This window comes from Mesoplodon bidens (genome assembly GCF_964165515.1).
Source record: "Mesoplodon bidens genome assembly, chromosome: 4".
Classification (NCBI taxonomy): Eukaryota; Metazoa; Chordata; class Mammalia; order Artiodactyla; family Ziphiidae; genus Mesoplodon; species Mesoplodon bidens.
Window position 1 is genome coordinate 4,585,311 of NC_138160.1, and position 20,844 is coordinate 4,606,154.

At 40.0% G+C, this 20,844-nt stretch overlaps 2 protein-coding genes across 3 annotated transcripts in view; both read left to right on the plus strand.

The window, feature by feature from the left end:
• Positions 1–20,844, plus strand: part of ICE1 (interactor of little elongation complex ELL subunit 1) — a 535,590-nt gene that overhangs the window by 252,223 nt on the left and 262,523 nt on the right. The gene's annotated exons all lie outside the window — the stretch shown is intronic.
• Positions 1–20,844, plus strand: part of ADAMTS16 (ADAM metallopeptidase with thrombospondin type 1 motif 16) — a gene marked incomplete at both ends in the record, with an annotated part of 159,613 nt that overhangs the window by 31,166 nt on the left and 107,603 nt on the right. For both annotated transcript variants that reach the window (XM_081231772.1, XM_081231773.1), the window contains 5 exons: positions 8,409–8,691; positions 12,194–12,393; positions 13,846–13,929; positions 16,131–16,290; positions 17,782–17,887. In XM_081231772.1, the coding sequence (XP_081087898.1) occupies positions 8,409–8,691; positions 12,194–12,393; positions 13,846–13,929; positions 16,131–16,290; positions 17,782–17,887 (833 nt within the window). The remainder of the gene's footprint in view (positions 1–8,408; positions 8,692–12,193; positions 12,394–13,845; positions 13,930–16,130; positions 16,291–17,781; positions 17,888–20,844) is intronic.

Here is a 20,844-nt window from a genome sequence, read left to right on the forward strand (position 1 = left end):
ATTGTTGGTTTGGTAATTCTACTAGGTTTATAGCGGTATCTCATTGTTTTAACATATGATGACATATGATGTGGAACATCTTTTCATATGCTTATTTACCATCAGTATATCTTCTTTGGTGAGAGACTGTTAATGCCTTTGGCTTATTTTTTAACTGAGTTGTTTTCTTATTGCTGAGTTTTAAGAGTTCTTTGTGTATTTTGGATAACTGTTCTTTATCAAGTATGTCTTTTGCAATTTTTTTTTCCCAGTCTGTGGCTTGTCTTCTCATGCTCTTGACAGTGTCTTTCACAGATCAGAAATTTTAAGTTTCAGTGAAGTCCAGCTTATCAATTTCTTCTTTCATGGATCCTTCTGGTATTGTATCCAAAAAGTCATTGCCAAACACAAGGTCATCTAGAGTTTCTCCTGTGTTATCTTCTAGGAGTTTATAGTTTGGCATTTTACATTTAGTTCTGTGATCCATTTTGATTTAAATTTATGTGAAGGGTGTGATGTCTGTGTCTAGATTTCATTTTTTTCACATGTGGACGTCCAGTTGTTCCAGCACCATTTGTTGGAAAGACTATCTTTGCTCCATTGTCTTGTCTTTGCTCCTTTGCCAAAGATCAGTTGACTGTATTTGTGTCTGTATCTATTTCTGGACTGTCTATTCTCTTTGTCTGTTTGTTCCCCAGAACCACACTGTCTTGGTTACTTCAGATTTCTAGCGAGTCAGGAAGTTTAGTAGTGTCAGTCCTAAGACTGTTCTCTCTCAATATCAAGTTGGCTATTCTGGGGCATTTGCCTCTCCCTATAAACTTTATAACCAGTTTTTTGATATTCACAAAATAATGTGCTAGAATTTTGATTGGGATTACATTGAATCTATAGATCGAGTTGGGAAGAACTGACACATTGAATTTTAACTTTTTATGATTTACATTTTATTAAATCAATTGTTTACTACCTGTCCCCCACCCCCCAACTCCACGATGGAATTTAAGCTTCACAAGGGATGCTGTGTTGTCTATTTTGTCCATTGTTGTATCTGGATTGACAAGAAGAGCACCAGCTCATAATAGGCAATTACTGAGTATTCACTGAATGCATGAATGAATGAACGAACATGCTACACATTCCCTGGATGAGAGGAACTGTGAATTTCCTCCACTATGGGATCAAATTCATGTCTAAATGTTACACAACTCTGTAAATGAATCTATTGAATATTAGAGTGTTTAATCCATGGTGTTCTGATTATATTAGGTAGCAACAATATATTCAATGACTTGACTAGATGACTGTTTGCTTAAACATTTCTCTTTGTGTCTTGGGAATGTGCAGAGAGATATAGGATCTGAGAATTTAAGTTCGAGCCATTCCTAGTTCAGATATTTTTGTGTCAACCAAAAGCAATCTTACTAAGCAATCAGTCTAGGACGACATGTTCTGATTATTTAGCTGGCGCAGTTTTATCAACACGCTAGTGGATGTGATTTATAAGAATGTTCCTATGTGATATATACTATTTATTATGGACAAATACCACAGCCATGTATTTAGCAAACTAGTCTTAAGAGGTTAGCTCCCAAAGATTTGTTAATTACCAGTTGTTCTAGAGCACTGTTCTTCCATAAAACTTTGTGCCATAATAGAAATATCTGTGCTATCCAGTACGGGAGCAACTAGTCATGTGTGGCTATTGAGCAATGTCAAGACTAAATTTTTAACTTTATTTGATACTAATTTAAACTTGAATCCCTGTGTGTGACTACTGAGCAGTTGGAGGACTGAATTTTTAATTTTCTTCAGTGTTAATTAAAATTAGTGGCCACCATTTTGAACAGCACACATCTAGAAGTTTTCTTCTAACAGATATTTAAATCCTTGTCATAGATTGACCTGAAAGATGTCATAACATTGAAAAGTTCAAAAAAAATTTACTAATGAAAAATAAGAATACACACTGCAATGATATTTAAACTCCAAGAGAAATATGATCTCCCTTTATAAATAACTGCCATGTCCCATTAGGTTATCTATGTTCTTGACTTTTTGCACATTCATTGTTTTTTCATGAGGTATTCCCATTTCTATCCAAAAACCAGATCTTGGTTTTATTAGACTTTTTCAGCTTAATAAGCACATTATTTTACTATTTACTGATTCATTTATTCTGAATTTATTTTTTTAATAAGTCCTTCTTGGTTTCTAGGTGGTCATTCATTGCATTTTAAAAAACCTTTTGGGTTAATACTTGGTTGGTTTGTTTTCTTTATTTTTTTAAAATTTCTGTAAGTGCAGCATGAGTACCTCTCACCATTTTTAAAGAACCAGCTTTTGGTTTCTTTGTTTTTCCTCCATCGATTTCCTGTTTTCTATTTTATTGATTTATGCTCTAATTCTTATTATTTCTTTTCTTCTGCTTACATTACACCTAATTCCACCTTCTTTTTCTAGTTTCCTATGTTGGAAACTTAAATTATTGATTTTAGATCTTTCTTCTTTTCTAATATCTGCATTCAATATTATAAATTAACCTCTTAGCATTTCATTACATCCTACAAATTTTAATGAGTTGTGTTTTCATTTTAATTTAGACCAAAATATCTTAAAATTTCTCTTGAATTTCTTTTTGACCCATGTGTTATTCAGAAGTGTGTGGTCTAATCTCTACTTATTTGGGAATTTTCCAGTTATCTTGTTTGTTATTGATTTCTAATGTAACTCTGTTGTAGTCTGAGAGCAGACATTGTATAATTTCTATTCTTTTAAACTTGTTAAAGTGTGTTTTATGGCCCAGAATGTGGTCTGTCTGGATGAATGCCCTAAGCAAGCTTGAGAAAAAAGTGTATTCTGCTACTGTTGGATGAAGTAATCTACAGATGTCAATTATATCCAGTTGACTGACGACATTGTTGAGGTCAACTATGTCCTTAATGATTTTCTGCCTACTGAATCTGTCCATTTCTGAGAGAGGAGTGATGAAGTCTCCAACTATGATAATGGATTCATCTATTTCTCTTTTCAGTTCTATCAAACTTCACTTCATGTAGTTTGGCACCCTGTGGTTAGGTGCATACATGTTAAGAATTGTTGTGTCTTCTTAGAGCGCCGACTCCTGTTATCATTATTTAATGCCCCTCAGTCCCTGATAACTTTCCTTACTTTGACGTCTGCTCTATCTGAAATTAATATAGCTACTTTTGCTTTCTTTTCATTAGTGTTTTCATGGTATAGTTTTGCACCCATTTACTTTTAATTTATCTGTGTCTTTATATTTAAAGGGGGTTTCTTGTAGACAGTGTATAGTTGGGTCATGTTTTCTGATCTATGACAATCTCTTTTAATTGGTGCATTAGACCACTGACATTCAAAGTCGATGTAATTGAATTAACATCTACTATATGTGTTACTGTTTTTTATTTGTTGCCCTTGTTTGTTATTCCTGTTTTTGCCTTCTACTCTTTTTCTGTCTTTTGTTGTTTGAATTTAACATTTTATATTGTTGTATTTTCTTCCTTCTTTAGACTATCAGTTCTACTTCTTCTTTTCTTTTTTTCACTTTTTTAGCCCAAGAGTTTGCAATATACATTTACAACTAGTTCAAGTTCACTCTTAGCCCCCACCAGTATTGCAGTTATCCTCTAGGTGTACATGGTGGTAGAGAAACAATATGGTGTGCTGACAATAGTGTGTAAATCTGAGTAATTCTGAATTTTAATCTTAGCTACCCCACTTCCTAGCTCTACAATGTTGGGCAAATGTATACATTTACTGTCCCATTCTTTAAATGGCAATATTAATTCTCCCTTCATAATGTTTGTTATTAGAATAAGAATAATAAATAGAGCAAAACACCTAGCATATTACCTGCCACATAGATGGTGCCCAAGACAAAGTAACTATAAAAGTTGCCTCTGTCTTGTGTTTTAGAAACATCACTAAGGAGACTAGAATGAGTAGAATATTCCCAATACAAATCACACTTTTGGAGAAATGACAAAGAAGTACAGTAAAAATGAAATGAATTAAGAATTGAAATGCCTGTTTCTTCTAATGAGCTGGATCACTTTTTCACAGTGTTGGTTGACACTTGTGGTGTCACCTGAGACAAGCTTGCAACCAATTCAGTGAGGAATCCTTTACACAGCAGGAAGGAATCTGATACACTGCCCAACCAGACTCATCTCTTCCTAATTTACACTTTATTTTTTGATTCATGCAACTTTTATAGACAGCCTTTCTAAATAGATATACATTAATAAAGATCTATCATCATTTAAGTGTGAATAGCAACAAATATAATACAGTAAACATCCTACCTTCAAGCTTCAACACTTTCTTACATTGCTCAGAACCAGCACTTTTTATTTTTGTTTTCTTTTATTTTTTATTGAAGTATAATTGCCATCCAATATTATATGTTACAAGTGTACGGTATAGTGATTCACAATTTTTTAAAGTTATACTTCATTTATAGTTATAGAATATTGGATTATTCCCCATGTTGTACAATATATCCTTGTAGCTTATTTTATACCTAACATCATAGTTTGTACCTCTTAATCCCCTACCCCTTGATTGCTCCTCCCCCCTTTCCTCTCCCCGCTGGTAAATACTACTTTGTTCTCTGTATCTGTGAGTCTGAGAAACAGCACTTTCTCATCACTAACAGGGCACCCACGCTTTCTCTCTTTATAAATGCAGTACAAGTGTTGAGTTTCCCAATGTCAAATGATTTACAGAACTGGCGGCGAGAGATGCAGGTGTCTGGAGAGCTCCCCTGCAATGCCTGGGAGACAGTGGCTTTTTCTGAAGCTGGTTAATAATCCACCCAGCTTACCTCCCAGTGGTTACTGTGGGCAGGTGCACACCAGACATTTTATGAGCTACTAAGGAAATATTCTCTATTCATTAAAGAAAATCATTGATAAGAAGAAAACATTAATCTCCCACAATTTACCTAATCATTTAAATAAGCTTGCAAACTAATAATGTCACAAGACTTATTGCAAGATTAATGCAGCAAGAAAAAAGGAGTAACTTTTTTCTTGTATTTTTCAGTATGTATTGATTATAGAGGAATATCAAAATATCAGTCTTATCAGTTATTTCGTTCTATGTAGTTAATGAAATAGGGGATTATTTAAATACAGAATACTGTAGCTCAGACTAAATAATAAATGAAACAAGCATAAACACTTGACTACTGTGTTAGTGAAAATTCAGAAGTCCTCCAGAGGCAGTTCTCTCTTGCCTGAAGATCTGGTCCTCTGGGCCACCCAGGATGTAGCCTTAAACCCAGGGGAAAGCAGGAGGTCATTTTGAACCTGGAACAGCTGTCATAGAACACAAGTGTTTTAGGGGAGGAAGCCAGAAAGCCTGAGGCAGAAGCCAGAAGCAAAGATGTGTTTAGGGTGATGGTGTTGGGATACACCCACACACTGGCTTCTGAGGGATCTCGTACTGTAGAGTGAAAAATCCCCCAGAAACACCTTGCATTACAGAAGGGAATCAGAGATCATCAGGGTGAAGTATGATATTTTACACTCTTTGTTTCATTAATGCATCAAATATTTTTGCTTAGGCCATGTATTTCGGAGGCCATGTATTTTAAATATATATTATTGTTAAATCTTACAATCTCGTGGCAAGTAGCTGCCTTTGTATCCACTCCCTAGAGGACAAAACAGCACAGAGGGGATGAGTAAATCATCCGAAGTCACAAAGGTCATGTTAAAAAAGGATAATAAATGCACCCACAGGAGCTTATCATCTTTTTAGGGTGATTTGAAAAGCAAGGGATTGTTTGCATGTCAGAAAAGATTTTTTTTTAAGCAAAAAATTACTTTTTTTTTTTCCAGTTTAACATTTCAACTAGTTACCTTAAATAGTGTGCAAAACCTCTCTGGGGAGTGTTACCACACAAGGTTGAACATATTCATGATTGCTCATGTGACTCCTGAGTTACTTTAATTGCCAGAAGGATGAAACCCAACTGGCTGTAGCTATTATTTAATTCCATACTAGGCTCTTCCTTGATAGAACTGAAGACTTTAAAATATTGTCTATCCTAGTTTAGTTGGTAGAGTTCTAGGGAAAAAGATTCCCAGGGCATCCACAGAGCTCACCAATGAGAGGCCCCCACCTCCTCCACCTCAATCCAGAGCATAAATTCCAAGCATTTCTCCTTTCCACTGCTAGCTGGCATTTGGGCCCCGGGAGGTCTGCACCCCATGGGGCTGATGGTTTCATTGATAGTTTACCAAGTTTACCTTCTCTTACCTCTTTCCCACCAGCAGGAACAGCATGGCCAGTGCTTAATCTCTGAATGTACATAAACCCGGTCGCCCCTCTCTTTTCTATCTCCACCCCCAACCCTCCTGTCCCTGAGAGGTGTATTTGGCCCTTTCCCAAGGTCTCAGAAGCGCTTCCCCATGTCTTTCATCCTACACTGTACAAATATTCAGACCCATGCAGGACAACTCAGTCCACCACAGAACTTTATTTGGTGTGCAGCGATGGGCACTAAGCCCTCCCCAGATGAGAATCAGACTCAGGCTCCTAAATCAGAGGCACTCTTAGAACAGACAACCAAGCATCAGTGTCTTTGAATACCCAATAAGGGTCTAATCAGTGTCCTAAATTATTAAAATAACTTGGAAGAAATCAGCACACATATAAATACTGTATTGGAGAGTTCTAAATGATAGCTGGATAGTCCTGTAGGAGTAATTCTTTGTATTCTAAAATTATAAAGGTATTTTAAAACATTTAGAATGATTTTAAAAATTAATCTGTAAACCCATGATCCAGCAATATCATTGACATTTTTTTTAAAGAAAGGATGCATACAGAGTTTAAAAACTTGAGTAGTGCCTAAGGATGTAAAAATGGAAGTGGAATCCCCCGCTTGCATCCCTCTTCCTCGATTTTCTCTCCCTGAACATAATCAGCATCAACAATTACTCATCAGTCCTTCTAGGAAAATTCTTTAAGTGTAGATGCACACTTTTAAAAATGTACACATTTGGAATCCCACTATATACTTTATTATACACTTCTTAAAAAATAACAACTTCTGGGACCCCTACAGTACAAGCCTTAAACTTACAGGTTTTTAATTTATTCTGATTTTGTTCCAATCCTTATACTTTTTTCCCAGGTGACCTTGAAAATGTTGTTTTATTAGCCTGATTCTCTATTTCCTCATCCATAAAAGGAGGAGTATAATGAGACCTACCTCACAGAATTTCTGTCAGTGATAAATAAGGTGTAATATAGAAAATGTTGGCCATAGTCTTAGGGCTCACACACACACACACAAATGTTTAGTTAAGATTATTATCAGGACATAATTAGCTGGCCTTTTTAAATCATTATGTTCTTGCCAAATATATAAATGTACTTTTAAAGATTACCTTGAATTAGTTGGTAAACATTTAAATTATTTCTTGTTTTAATTATTTTTTTATTTTGTTTGTATTTTGTATGCTATTACAAACAATGATTCAATTATACATTCACAAATACTTATCAATATTGGGGAAGTGCCTACAAGAAGTATTTGGCAAGAATTCCAAAAGGTTAAAGCAGAAACTAACACACCACTATAAAGCAATATATACTCCAATAAAGATGTTAAAAAAAAAAAAAAAAGAATTCCAAAAGGGTAAAATCCTAGAATTGAATTATACATTTTCAATGTTGATAAATGTGGCAGGTCTGGCCCCAGTCTACCCTTCCCCAGTGTCATTGCCTGTTTGTTCCCATTTCTCCTAACAATTAACAAGTTTGAAAAATACTTGTCACTCTAAAAGGCAAGTCTCTCAATTTTCTCTCCTTTAAGAGATTTTTGTCATTGTTTCTGCTTTCATTGTCTGTTATGCTGTACAGACATTTTTTGTGTTTTTATAATCAGTTCTTTCCTATTTCCCAAATACTTTGCTTAGAAAGACCTCCCTGATTCCCTAAGGAATTCCTTGTGCTTTCTTCTGGATTAATTCTGTCAAGTTACACTTTTATAGAAAGTGTCACATTTTATTGAAGTCTGAATAGAATGTTGCTCCTTACTATATTAGGATTATAATTTTATGTCTTTATTTGGGAACTCCCCTCACCACCTCCACCCATATTAATATCTAGGGTTGTGTACTTTCTCCTCCATTTTTTGCTTTAAAGGACCTGACCTTAGTATATTGTGCACTCTCTTTGCTCCTGAAGTCGAGTCAGGACGCCTCCACACCAGGGTCTCTGCAAGGGTGCGGGTGGGGAAAGGGCTCAAGAGTGGGGCTGTCCCATCCCTAATTCTCAGCCCCCTGTGCGACCCCTTTCAACGTGTGCTCTCAGTGGCGGGAACAGCACGTTTGTGAGCAGATAACAAAACAGTGATGCGCATTTCTTTCTCCCTCTCTATTTTGCAGTCAGGCATGATAAGAACCCAGGAAGCGGACTACTTCTTGAAGCCCCTCGCTTCACACCTGGCAGGGGGCCCCAAGGACTCTTCGGGGGATGGGCCTCCCTCCCACATCCTGTACAAAAGATCCACCGAGCCTCGGGATCCGGGGTCCCACCAGGTCGCGATGATGGAGAGAAATTGGCGGCTAGAAAACCTCCACCTCTTCCACCACCAAGATCAACCCCCGCGCGGCGGCTTCAGCCTCAGGCACCCACAGAAGCTGCATTTCTGCGGAAGACGCAAGAAATGTATGTAAGGGCGATTCTTTTTAGTATTTAAAGATTTGGACATTTCTGTAAGCCGACGGAGTATTTTTAATTTTCTTCAAAGTAGTCTGCCCTAGAGGTGAAATTTGTTGACTACCTTTGCTAAACTTAAGTGATGATTCCAAAGCAAACCCATCAACCGTATGTTCATTTTAAAACATCTCTCCCTGGTAGATGGATAGATAATGGTAGATGTTTTTCTTTGTTTGTTTGTTTGGGGTTTTTTTGTTTGTTTGTTTTTAAAGAGCTGTTCCCTGGGCAGATTAAATGACAAGGTGCTCAGAAATGCAGAATCCACCAGATGTCTTCAAAAGAACCCTGGCATGCCTGCCCCGTAATTCTGTACTTTTGAGGTCTAGATTTATTAAAGCTCACATGCTTTTCCTGCTGAGGTGATTTGTCCCTATGCAGGTTTATATACTTCACTCACCACATCAGAAGACAGAGTGCATGAAAAAATTTATCTGCAATTTATCACCAAGGCTTTATCAAAGTTCTTTTTTTGTGTGTCATGAACATTTAAGAATAGATGTGATATTTACACTTTATGTAGGAACATCTCACAAACTCAGGAACAGGAGTTCAGTGTTTTCTGGACTTTTCCTCACTTCCTTCGGCTTTCCCCTCAAGCACTGCTTTATTTAGCAAACCTTCCCCAAGGAGCCTCTGGAAAGCCCATCCTTCTCTGCGGCTTGGTTTCGTTGGCTGCTAGACCCAGCACCCTCAAATAGAGGTGGGCATGTACAGGGTCTCCGTAAATACTGTGGAGAAGAGAGGATGACCCAGAATCACTTGGCATCTTCGATAAAAGAACAAGTACCGTTGACCTGTCAGCACCTGTGCGTCAGTCATCTGAACTCATATCGTCCTGTAACTAAGTCTCAGGCTACATTCAAATGGACTTGAAAAACTCAAGTCAAATTATTAAGAGTGAGCTCGGTCTTAGGGGAGGCAGCGGGAAGAACATGTTGAGCACAAGTAGAGGGAACGGGAGGTTGCGGAGGTCAGGGAAGACAGGCTGAGCGGACATCGGAACAGGGCACACTGACCAGCAACAGCTTCTTGAGTCTGCGCAGACAGGGAGAAGCTGGTGGAGACGGCTGGGGGCGGGGCCAGGCGGAGGCGGGGCGGGGCAGAGCGGGACCGAGGGGAGGGACTCAGGCACAGATAAGGTCAGAGCCAGGATGGTGCTCACAGGGCTCCTGGTGAGGGTGGAGTCAGAGTAGGACAGATTCCGTGTGTTGGGGACAGAAAGATGACCAAGCACCTGGATCCAGCCAGGAAAGATGGGCAGGGCTGTCTTCACCTCTTTGACAGGCCACACCAGGGCCTGAAGCACACGTTGCAGTGTCTCTGATCAATCCAGCAGTGCTGACCATTCTGGAATGAATATGACCCTTTCATTCTTAACTGGAGGTGATAAGAGTCATTCAGGCCAGTAGCCCTAAGGCACAGTTGTGCATACAGGGCAGTACGATGATTCTGTTTGGTGGGGCTGTGTGTGCATGTGTGTGTGTGCATGTGTGCACATTTGTGGGTGTATTTGCTTCCACAGATGTTTCAGAATCTCAGTAGATGGGGTTGGGTCGTGAGAGGCAGCTATTTGAAAAAGATACTAAACTGTACAGTAAGGTTTGTGTTTGGAAAATGGAAAGAAGTAGCCACTGTTTTCATAATAAAACTAGAAAACAAGTGCCACAAAACACCACTTGCTGGTGGGCGACATCAGTGGTCGATCTGGTGCTGTTTGACTTGCCACAGTTTCTGTCCCCTCCTGCTGGGCACATGGCAGTTCCTGAGTGACTGGGGGCCCTATCTAGCAGAATTGACACACAGCACCTCCAGGATAAGCATTTAATTCTCAGGACTCAGTTACTTGTGCAGGACAGTTTCATGTTGTCCATGAGGCTTGGGGCTTCCCTGGAGGAATCCTGTCTTCTATCTCAGTGGGGTTCACACTACAAAGATTCTTCCCTAGAGTTCAGAGAATGAGAGATTTTTCTGTGTGTTTAGGCATCTCTCTGTGGAAACGGGCAGACAAAAGCAGATTGATTTGCTTAAAATCAATAGTGATTCTGAACCTCAGACTCATGAGTTAGCTTGCTACTTCTAGCTGCAGGCTTCATGGGTGGGTTTTGAGCTGGGACTCACGTGTTTAGGAAAATGCTGCAGGACCATACTGAGGGGGGAGTGACTTGTTTTGAGGGACTTGTCAGAGTCCTGGCTAGTAAGATCACCCCCCACCCCCAGTGCTTCTGCCTCTGTTCCAATACTGGGGGCCTGGGAGGCTGCTGTGCTCCTATACTGTGTCCATTTGCACCCTGTACCTATGGGAATTAAGACTAAGGGCCCTGGGACCACACTGCCAGATCTGAAATCCATTTCCAACACTCTCTAGAGAGGGATTGTGAGAAAGTTACATTCATTCCCCATGCCTTGGTGGCCTCACTCCTACCCATGGCTGGGGTAGAGAATGAATGAGTTATACATAGACATCTCTTAGGGTGGGGATCACATCTGTGTAAATTGCATCAATGTAAATGGCGCATGATGACTGCTTATTAACCTTTAGCCAGTGAAACAGTAATCCTCCGAAAGGTTCATTTAGGTTTGGAAATATTTTAGCAGAGAGAGATAAAATGCAACGGACATGGGAATCAGTCAAACAAAATAGCATTTTCTAGCAGCGTGTTCCATGAATAGAGTTAGCATAGCTTTTGAATTAGTGCCACCTAAATATGTGGATATTTTGAAGCCTACTTTCACCTGAAACCATTCTAACCACATTTTCTGAGGCATCCACTAAACCTAGTGATTTTTAACATAATGTTAATGTACTGATTATTAATGCCAAAACTATTTTTAAATGGCTTACTCTAAGAGGACTGAGTATATTTTGTCTTTCCATTAAATTAGATAAATATTTGCAATACTTTCTAGGAAATTCAGCTCTGCAGTGAAGTGGATCTATCTTGAGCAGGTTATAACCCATTGGAAATACTACAGACAAACCAGTTGTGTGTCTAGACATGGGAATCAACTTTAAAAACTATTAGGTCATTAAAAGTCTTCAAATAAGAACACAGTATAAGACAGCACTCCTTTTTGTAATTATTAGTTTCATTGTTTTGTCAATAACTCCTTTGCAGAGCCCTGTTGAACAGATCTTTATGTTCACAGTCTTTGAACACCATGCTTTCAGATGCTGAGAGTTCAGAGCCAAAGTGATCTTCTTTTTGCTTTAAATCAAGAGAAATTTATACAAAAGTCAATATAACAATGAATTCCATGACACGTAGACTATGCACACTTTACTTAAATGTAGTGTTCCACCTTAACACATGTTTTGCATCACAGTTTTAAGGGTTTTATGATTCGTTTTATGAACATTCATTTTTAAAATCCATTTTCTTTAGCACGAGTTCCACCACTGGTTTTGTGTGACAATTTTACATTCATTTCCTCTCTGAACACCCCCCTGTAGACATGCCCAAGCCCCCCAAGGAAGACCTTTTCATCTTGCCTGATGAGTATAAGTCATGCAAAAGGCACAAGCGGTCCCTTCTGAAGTCCCATAGGAATGAAGAACTGAACGTGGAGACATTGGTGGTGGTTGACAAAAAGATGATGCAAAACCACGGCCATGAAAACATCACCACCTATGTACTGACAATACTCAATATGGTAGGAACGCCCTTCTTATTTAAGTCATGTGTGTAATTCCACCTAATGGTGTGTGTGTGTGTGTGTGTGTATGTTTTGCATCCTACTTTTATTTGTGGATTTATGTCTTGTACACAAGAAATATTTTACCTGTGATAACCCCTTCACTTTTACTATGCGCCAATCAGAAGATCCTTTTTCAATCCTTCAGAGAATAAAATTCAGAGGATGAATAATTTGACTTTCTCTGTAAGCCAGTAACATATTTCAAGTTTACTGATGTCTTCATTTATCAGAAATCTATAAGAGGATGCGGAGACATCTGAGTGCAGTAAATCTGCCCATCAGCATTATATGTGAGATTTTAGATGGCTGTATAGAAATACCCATATTTTTAGGGATAGGAGTGTTCAAATATTGAATACGCATTTTTCTATCAACAAGAACAAGGAACAGTACTCCCTTTAGAAGGTTGCTGCAGAGAAGTTGCGATTGTGGCAGCTTTAGTCATTAATGAAGAGTGGAGCAAGGTGTCTAAGCCCCATTCCACCCAAGTGAGACCTGCATAACAGAAGACAAAGTATGGAGCCATCAAAGTGTATTTTAACATAGTTGTGATGACAATGTTTGAAAATGTTTTATGTCCTACCTCTATAAACAGAGTGTCCCTAAATGTATTTCAACTTCCCATGAAGTTGTGTGGTTGCTATTACTGTCCTCATTTTTGGTGTCCAGACCCTCGTGGTTTATGATCTCCCAGGTAACTGAGGGAGGAGGTGACACAGGCTGCAGGTCTGTGACAGCCCCTACTGCAGGTCTCTGATGTGTGCAATCATTGCCTCTGTTCTGCAGAGCTCTTCCAGCATTTCTACACCTCAATGCCAAATTAGCTCCCTGCTGCTTCCCATGGCTGTTGACTTGTCCCCGCTCATCACCCCATATGCCACTCGGATCTCTCATTGTTACACATGTGACCATCATCCCTAATGATGGTCCCATCATCCTTCCCTGATGACCTTCTCTCCACATTGTTTTCCTTCTCTTTCTTGTATCCTCTTGGTCTTTTCCCAAGAACTTCTCTTATGCTTCTGGAATATCTTTCTAGGACAGCTCCGGGAGGGCTCACCTGTGTATCATCACTATGAGTTAAAAAATAAATTAAAAGAAACCTCCTTATGTCGAATGAGGACACTTACCAACTAGGAGGCCTGATAAGAGGTGTTTGATAAGAGGTGGAACCTGCCTCCACAGACTTCATTATTTTAGTTCCAGGCACCAAGAGTAAGGATCCAACAATTGGGGTAATTGGCTGTTAGATATTCCCATACCTGTGTGTCTAGCAATGTAAGAAACGTAACCTTGCTATGTCACTGGAGAACACAGGATTGGCCTTCAGCTGTGCACTCCAGGCTAAGGGCTGGGGGAAAAGGGTGCCATGTATAGGGACTGATGTGGATTACCTGTCCTTTTCAGGTGTCTGCTTTATTCAAAGATGGAACGATAGGAGGAAACATCAACATTGCCATTGTAGGTCTGATTCTCCTGGAAGAAGAACAGGTATTCTTTGAAACCAGTAGCTTTCTTCCCCCGGAAAAATAACTGCAAAATAATGCTTTGTTTTCCTAAATATAATTGTTCTATGGATTCTTTACTTCTCTTTCCCTTGGGGACAAAAATGTTTTAATATTGTGTGTCTAATACAATGAGTTTCTTGTCAGTTCCTGTAATGCTTATTTGTTTTTTGTGTGATTTTTGTGCAAGAGTAGTAAGAAATACTCATCTGATTGGCTAATAAGAAAATGGAATAGAAGAGCTACTTTAAATACCCTGTTGGAAATACACTAGGAATGCAAGGTGCAAAACTTGTCCTCAGCCACTTTGAGCTTTGAGGATGGAGATGAAGTGAGCCCTTTGGTCTTTTGTTAGAAGACTAACAATGTCCTGTAGCCCAGAAGTTAAACTGTACTGTGTGGCAATGCATTGTTGGACTCTATTGCCCCCCAACTGCTGAAACTGACCTTCACCACCTTCGGTCTCGGGATTTTATTTTTAGAGAGATTCTAGGATGTCAGGCACATGCCTCTCATTGCACACAAACCTCCAGATTATGCTGGATCTTGGGAGTAGTGGGGATAAGACTGTCTGTTGCCTTCATTTCAGAATCCTGTGTGAACACACAAAGGTACCCCATCCGTTCACAATAAGGACCCGTGTGAATATTCTGTGGCAGAAATAAGGGGGACGTCTTAGCCATAAAGGGCTCTCACTTGTATTTTGCCCCAAGCTGGTCATTGATTGGACCTGGAGGAGTAAACCCTGGGTCCTAGTCAGGCATCCTGCGTCCAATTTCACCCTGGCTGACATCTTCACAGAGTCTCCTGTTAGCCACAGTTGTCTTGTTTATGAAACAAATGATTTTTAGATGAAATCTGAGATCATTTATGAGATTTAAGATGCCTTCAGATTTTCAGTTTCTGGGGTGCTGCCCTCTTTCCCTGCATGATGGGGCATGCACGGGCAGACCTGCTTCTAGCCTGAAAAGTCAGCACGATACAACTCCATTGTCTTTTGTGTGAGTGTGTCTGCAGAGGGGGTGCTGAACTAGCAGGGCTTCTCAGGTGACAGGTTAATTATTCTTTGTATTAAAACGTTTCACCTTGGAACTCATCCAAGCTGCAAAGAATAAGCAAGGTTATCATTTGATCGTACACCTGTGTTAACTTTAATTAATGCAGTTTTCCTGGAAATCACCCACTGAAGAATGTAAGGCATGTCCAAGGGTTGATGTACAGCATTTAGCTTGGGTGCATTTGACTCTCTGGAAAGACACAATAAACATTTAAGGAGAAAACATAGTCAGTGACTGAGAGACACAATTTCAAAGCAACATTCTGGTCATGAAAGCTTTAAACAAGTTGTTGTCCTGAAATTGAGGTATTTAACCTGGTTTTCTCTGACCATCCGTAGGAAAATATATCATACCTATAAATAAGCTTTAAAGAACTCATCTGCCTGCCAGCTTTGGGAGATGTTCTTGCCACACACACACACACACACCCCATTTCTTCATTTACCAAGACTTCAGGTAGCCTTCGCTCTGATCTTTCACTGCTGATCTATTAGAACTTGGTATATATGGATAAGGTTAAATGTCATCTGTATAGTTTCCTTCTAGTTCCAGCCTATTTGCTAGAAATAAAGCTTTGTCAGTTGAGCTGCCTCTTCTCATAAACATGGTGCCTCTCTAGGAAAGTGACTTAATTTAACACTGTAATAATAACTCTTAGAAGAGTTACAAATTTGAAATCTTACTTGCCCAACTTGGTTATGAAATAAACACAACACCATCTGGGTGTGTTTTTGTGTATGTGCAAAGTCTCGTATAAACGATTCTGTTGCCTTATATAATTTTGCAGTGTTTTATAAAGGCTTTGAATGCAAATATTTCATGCATAGAAGTCATCTTTCTTGGGTCATTGAAATGTGTTCAGAGTCAGCAAATATATCCCAACTGTTCTGGTACAAAACTAGAGAAATAAACATGAGGATCTACACTGAGTCTGTACAGGTTTTATATATGACACCCTCCTTTGGATTTTAACACATAAAATGGGTAAATTAGTTTCTGCCATCTAGATCCACCTGTGTAACTAAATCCAAGTTAGTGCTAGTTTTCTGTGATGACAGGACCAGTAACAACTGCATGACAACATGTTTTCTTCCTGTTATCTCGGGCTCCTGGTCTGTCTCCTGCATAGCCAGGGCTAGTGATAAACCATCATGCGGACCACACCTTGAGCAGCTTCTGCCAGTGGCAGTCTGGACTGATGGGGAAAGATGGGACTCGCCATGACCATGCCATCTTACTAACCGGCCTGGACATATGCTCCTGGAAGAATGAACCCTGTGATACTCTGGGTAAGACCCTCTGCCAGGGTTTGAGAAACACATGTGTGCTGTGTGCATTCAGTGGCCTAGGATATGGAGTATTTTTGCCCTCATTCCGAATCTGTAAGCTGTAGCTGCTGCTGGGTGGAGCTGTAAGGAATAAACTCCCTTCCCTGTATAAACTGTGGCCAAACAGAAGAGTATGCATTTATTCACCAAAATCAGTTGTTTCACAAGAAAACGTTTCTCACAGATTCAAGAGCTTCTATCTCTTCTAATTTAAGAAATAATTTCTTCCATTTCTTCTTCCAGTGGTGAGAATAGGGTCAACAGATTCAAGGGTGTCTCATTCTATGAAAAAATAATAATAAATTTATGGAGATTTGTAGAGATACTACAACAATATTGGATTCCTCATTTTTCCATTTCTCTATGAATATCTCAATCTTAGCCATTTTCAACATGTTTATTGGGCTGGGTGTATCTTGGTGGTATTTTATAATATGACACAAGTATTTTTTATACTTTTCCAAATAATGTAAAGCACAGTGTGCTACTGACCAAGGCTCTCTGGGACTTTTTTACCTAACTCTCCATTTCTTCCCAAGATCTTAGGGAATAAGGGTCTTTATTACAAAAACATTCAGATAAGACTTGGTTCAATAGAGGTTAGTCCTGACTACTTGTTCCCAGAAAGCCCTGAGTGCAAGGTGGGTCCTGGGCTGCCTCTGAGGACTTAGAATTCAGGAAGATCCCCCCCGCACATGATAAGCTCACTGGGCCTATATTGTACAAATAATGTGGTTTACACGGAAGACTTGCTTTCATTCTGGGGGCCTGGAATTTTGGCCCACTCCAGGCAGAGGTGCTATGTGACCAGCCCCCAACCAAAGGCCAGGGCTTTGAGTCTCTAATGAGCACCCTGGTGGGCAGTGTTCCCCTTGTTGGAGGAATTAAGTCCATTTGTGCAACTCCACGGCAGGAGGAAGCCCTGGAAGCTCGTGCCTGGTTTCCCCGGGCTTCTCCCCAGGTGCTTTTCCCTTCTGCTGATTTTACTCCATATACTTCCATCCCTATTAAATTACACTCAGGAGCATGACAGATGCTGAGTCCTGTGCACCTTCCTCGAAAGTCCTCCACCGTGGAGTGGCCTTGGGGACCACCTGACACCCACTCTCTACAGCACTTTTTCTCGGGCTTTTGAGAACACAGTTGTTTATAGAAAAAGGCTGAAAATCTCCATCTGCAGTGAATCCCCTCTTCAACTTCGCCACCATTGTAACCTGTAACTTGAACATTACATAGAACCATGGATTGGGAAGGGAAAACAGATGCCCTTCTCCCACATAATTCAGGGCCCTTTATATGATTGTCCAAGGGTTTCCTGTTTCATATTTCACCTGACAAAGATGAGAACCAAATTTCTCTAAAGGACAGAGGTAAATACACACACATGACACACCCTCTTTATTTTACTACAATATTGCTCCTATATGTTCTTTTGATCTTTATGTCCTGTAGGATTTGCACCCATAAGTGGAATGTGTAGTAAATATCGCAGCTGTACGATTAATGAAGATACAGGTCTTGGACTGGCTTTCACCATCGCCCACGAATCTGGACACAAGTAAGTGCATCTCCCTAGGAGGATGGAGCCTGGGGTCCTCTCCGGACTGGAAGATTGTCTAGAGATGCTGGTGCAGTAGCTCAAGCCTGTGAGGGGAGTTCACACATTTGCAACAAGAACGCTAGTAGGAAATGCTCACGTAGGCACTTCTGTTTTATTTGAGTGTCTCATCGCACACATTCTAAAACTGTGACAACACACGTTTGCACTTTCCTCACTCCCTTCATCCCTTCCTGCTCACACATATGCATACAATCACAGACTACAGACTCTTCTGTCTCTGCTCCTTTGTCCTGGGTTTTGAACTTGGTCCTGTGGGCTCATCTCATTCCATGGTTAACTCCTATGGGAGGACTCCACGTAACAGAAGATAGTAACAAGCCCACCCATTGGTAACTTACTATTCTCAAGTTTGCGTTCTTATATCACTTTCATAATTTGTAGAGATGGGTTTTGACTGGTGTGCAGGGTTTGGAGCATACAGGGAGGACAAGAGATGCAGCCTGGTGGGAGCTGGTTTTCTTCCCACAGCCCCACGTTCCCACCATTGTCAGTTGTGAAATGGGGCAGCATCAGGGGAGTGGGGAACGCGGGGCTTTGGCACAGATGGATAGACACCGATGCAGGACAAGCAGCTCTCAGCAATGGGTGGCATGTCATTAGGAGTATCTTTGTAAGTGAGAAGCTTACCTTTATTCCTGTAGAATGAAACACTTCTGTCCATTACTTATAGTAGCTATTATTCTTAAATAAGATGTCTTAGTCTAATAATCTATAGGCTGCCTCACTTTGAAGCACCATCTATTAAAAAAAAAAGTTTTTCTCAGTGGGGCCCACTTGCTGATTTCCTGCAATTGCCCTAATTTATATGAGCATCAGCAGTGGTAACACAAGTGTTTTCCTGCTGGACTGAAACTGTACTTGAAGCTTCTCCTAGAAAATGCACAGCCAGGAATTACAGCTTTTCTATTTTCACGTTCATCCTCATTTTATTTGCAAATTACAAAACTTGCAGAAGGCAATGTTTGGGATGTGGTCTTTGCAAAGTTGATTTCTCCATCCCGTTAGAAATTGGACTGAGGCCACTCGTCATCCCGACCTGTTCAAAGCATCTGTGTGTGTGTGTGTGTGTGTGTTTGTACACATGTGTGCCTGCCCTTAATGGGCTCTCACAGAGGCCCTGCAGACTTTGGCTCTGTGTGAACTGATGACCTGAAAGTGAAGCTTATATCTTATTACTGATCCCTTCATCATTACAGGTAATGATTGACTTTTTCAGTGCCTAGAAAATTGCACCTACACTTTACAAAGCTTTCAGTTAAGTCATAATTGTAAATAGGCTGCTAGAGTTAAAACTTCAAAAAAACTCATTATTTTAACGACATGGGGTTCTTGCTGTCCTCTGAACCATACCTGAATTTAATTAAACAATCAAAGTAAGAAATATTTAAGTCATCAAGGGCTGAACAAATCAGCATTAGATAAGCAGTTGAGATTCAGGCCCCTGGTGTATCCAAGACGAGGCTCTCAGTCTTCCAGTCAACAAGTATTCGTGTTTGCTTTTATTTTTTTCTTAGAAGTCAACTATTAATATTTCCTTTCATCACTAGGGCTGGGTGTAGAAGGAAAAAGAATTTCTTCCAAACAAGAGAAAAGTGTTCTTACTTGCAACTGAGAATATAGATGGGAGGAAGGAAAGGAGCTCTAGATTTGGATGCAGGCAAGTCCCACTCCTGATAGAACTGACCTCCAGGAGGTGATCAGCTCCTTCTCCAGCACCTGCTGCTTAGAGAATATTGTGCAAGCGTCGGAAGGACTGAGAGCTCTGAGCGTTTGACGTCACCAGTGAAATAGCTTCTGATCATATTGAGGACATAGGAAATACATGTGGGATGTGTGCACATAAAAAGCACGTGCTAATTGCCAAAATAAGTGATCGTAATAGTAATAATAGTAATAATAACGCTAATATGTGCTCTTTTTGGAGTAGTTTCACATGTAACTCTAAGCCTGGAAACCCCTGGGGATAATCTCTTATCTTCCCTTCACTAGCTGGGCAAGTAGCCTGGACTGAACATTCAGCACAGGAAGGGTGGAGGAGCTGCAAGGGGTCAGAGGTGAGCTGAAGGGGGTGTATTTCTAACACATGCTTAGCTGTGGCAACTGCATCAAATGAGAGGGGCCACAGCAGGGAAGATTCAGCAACCCAGCTCCGTGCACTTCAGCTGAATTGAAAACAAACACATTTATTCAGTTTTTTCATTTAATAACTATTATTACTTGGAGAAGGCATCGTAGGTTTAATGCATGGATCAAACAGCATGCCTTCCTCTTATCCTTGGCAATGAGCTCTAGGCAGAGTTAATTTCTGAGTCTTGTACCATAAGAATTAAAAAATAATTTTACATTTATTAAATTGTAAAACATCGTGTCTCACAGATGAATTTTACTTCTTTAGTTTGGCTTACATTCAGAGAACATTATTAAGGTGTAGGAGCGCTTCTCTGTGCCTTTCCGCCATAGGTTTCCTAACCTTTAACTCAAAGAAAGATTCAGTTCATGCCCAGCTGGTTTCTTCTACGAGGTTCAGTTCTTTGTATCCTAAGACATCTTGTGGTTTCTACTGGGGAATCTGACCTAAAATTAGGAATTGCTAAGAACCAGTGTTTGTATCTGTGCTGGGAAGGGGAAAAGAGGGTCTGGAGCTGAAAGTGAGGATGTGTGCTTTCCCTTAGTGTGTGGGACTGAGCCAGGACTGGTGCAGGGACAGTTTCCTGCTTGTATTAAATCACTTGTCACAGGACGTGTGGTTTCCTAGATGCAGGTGTTGAAGAATTGGCACAGACACACTGAGGGCTCAACTACACGTTTTGAAGAGTGTGTCACCTGGTCATGAATCCATTTGAAAAATTCTCATTTGCCAAAGGAAGTCATGCCATTAGATGGGTAGGACCCTG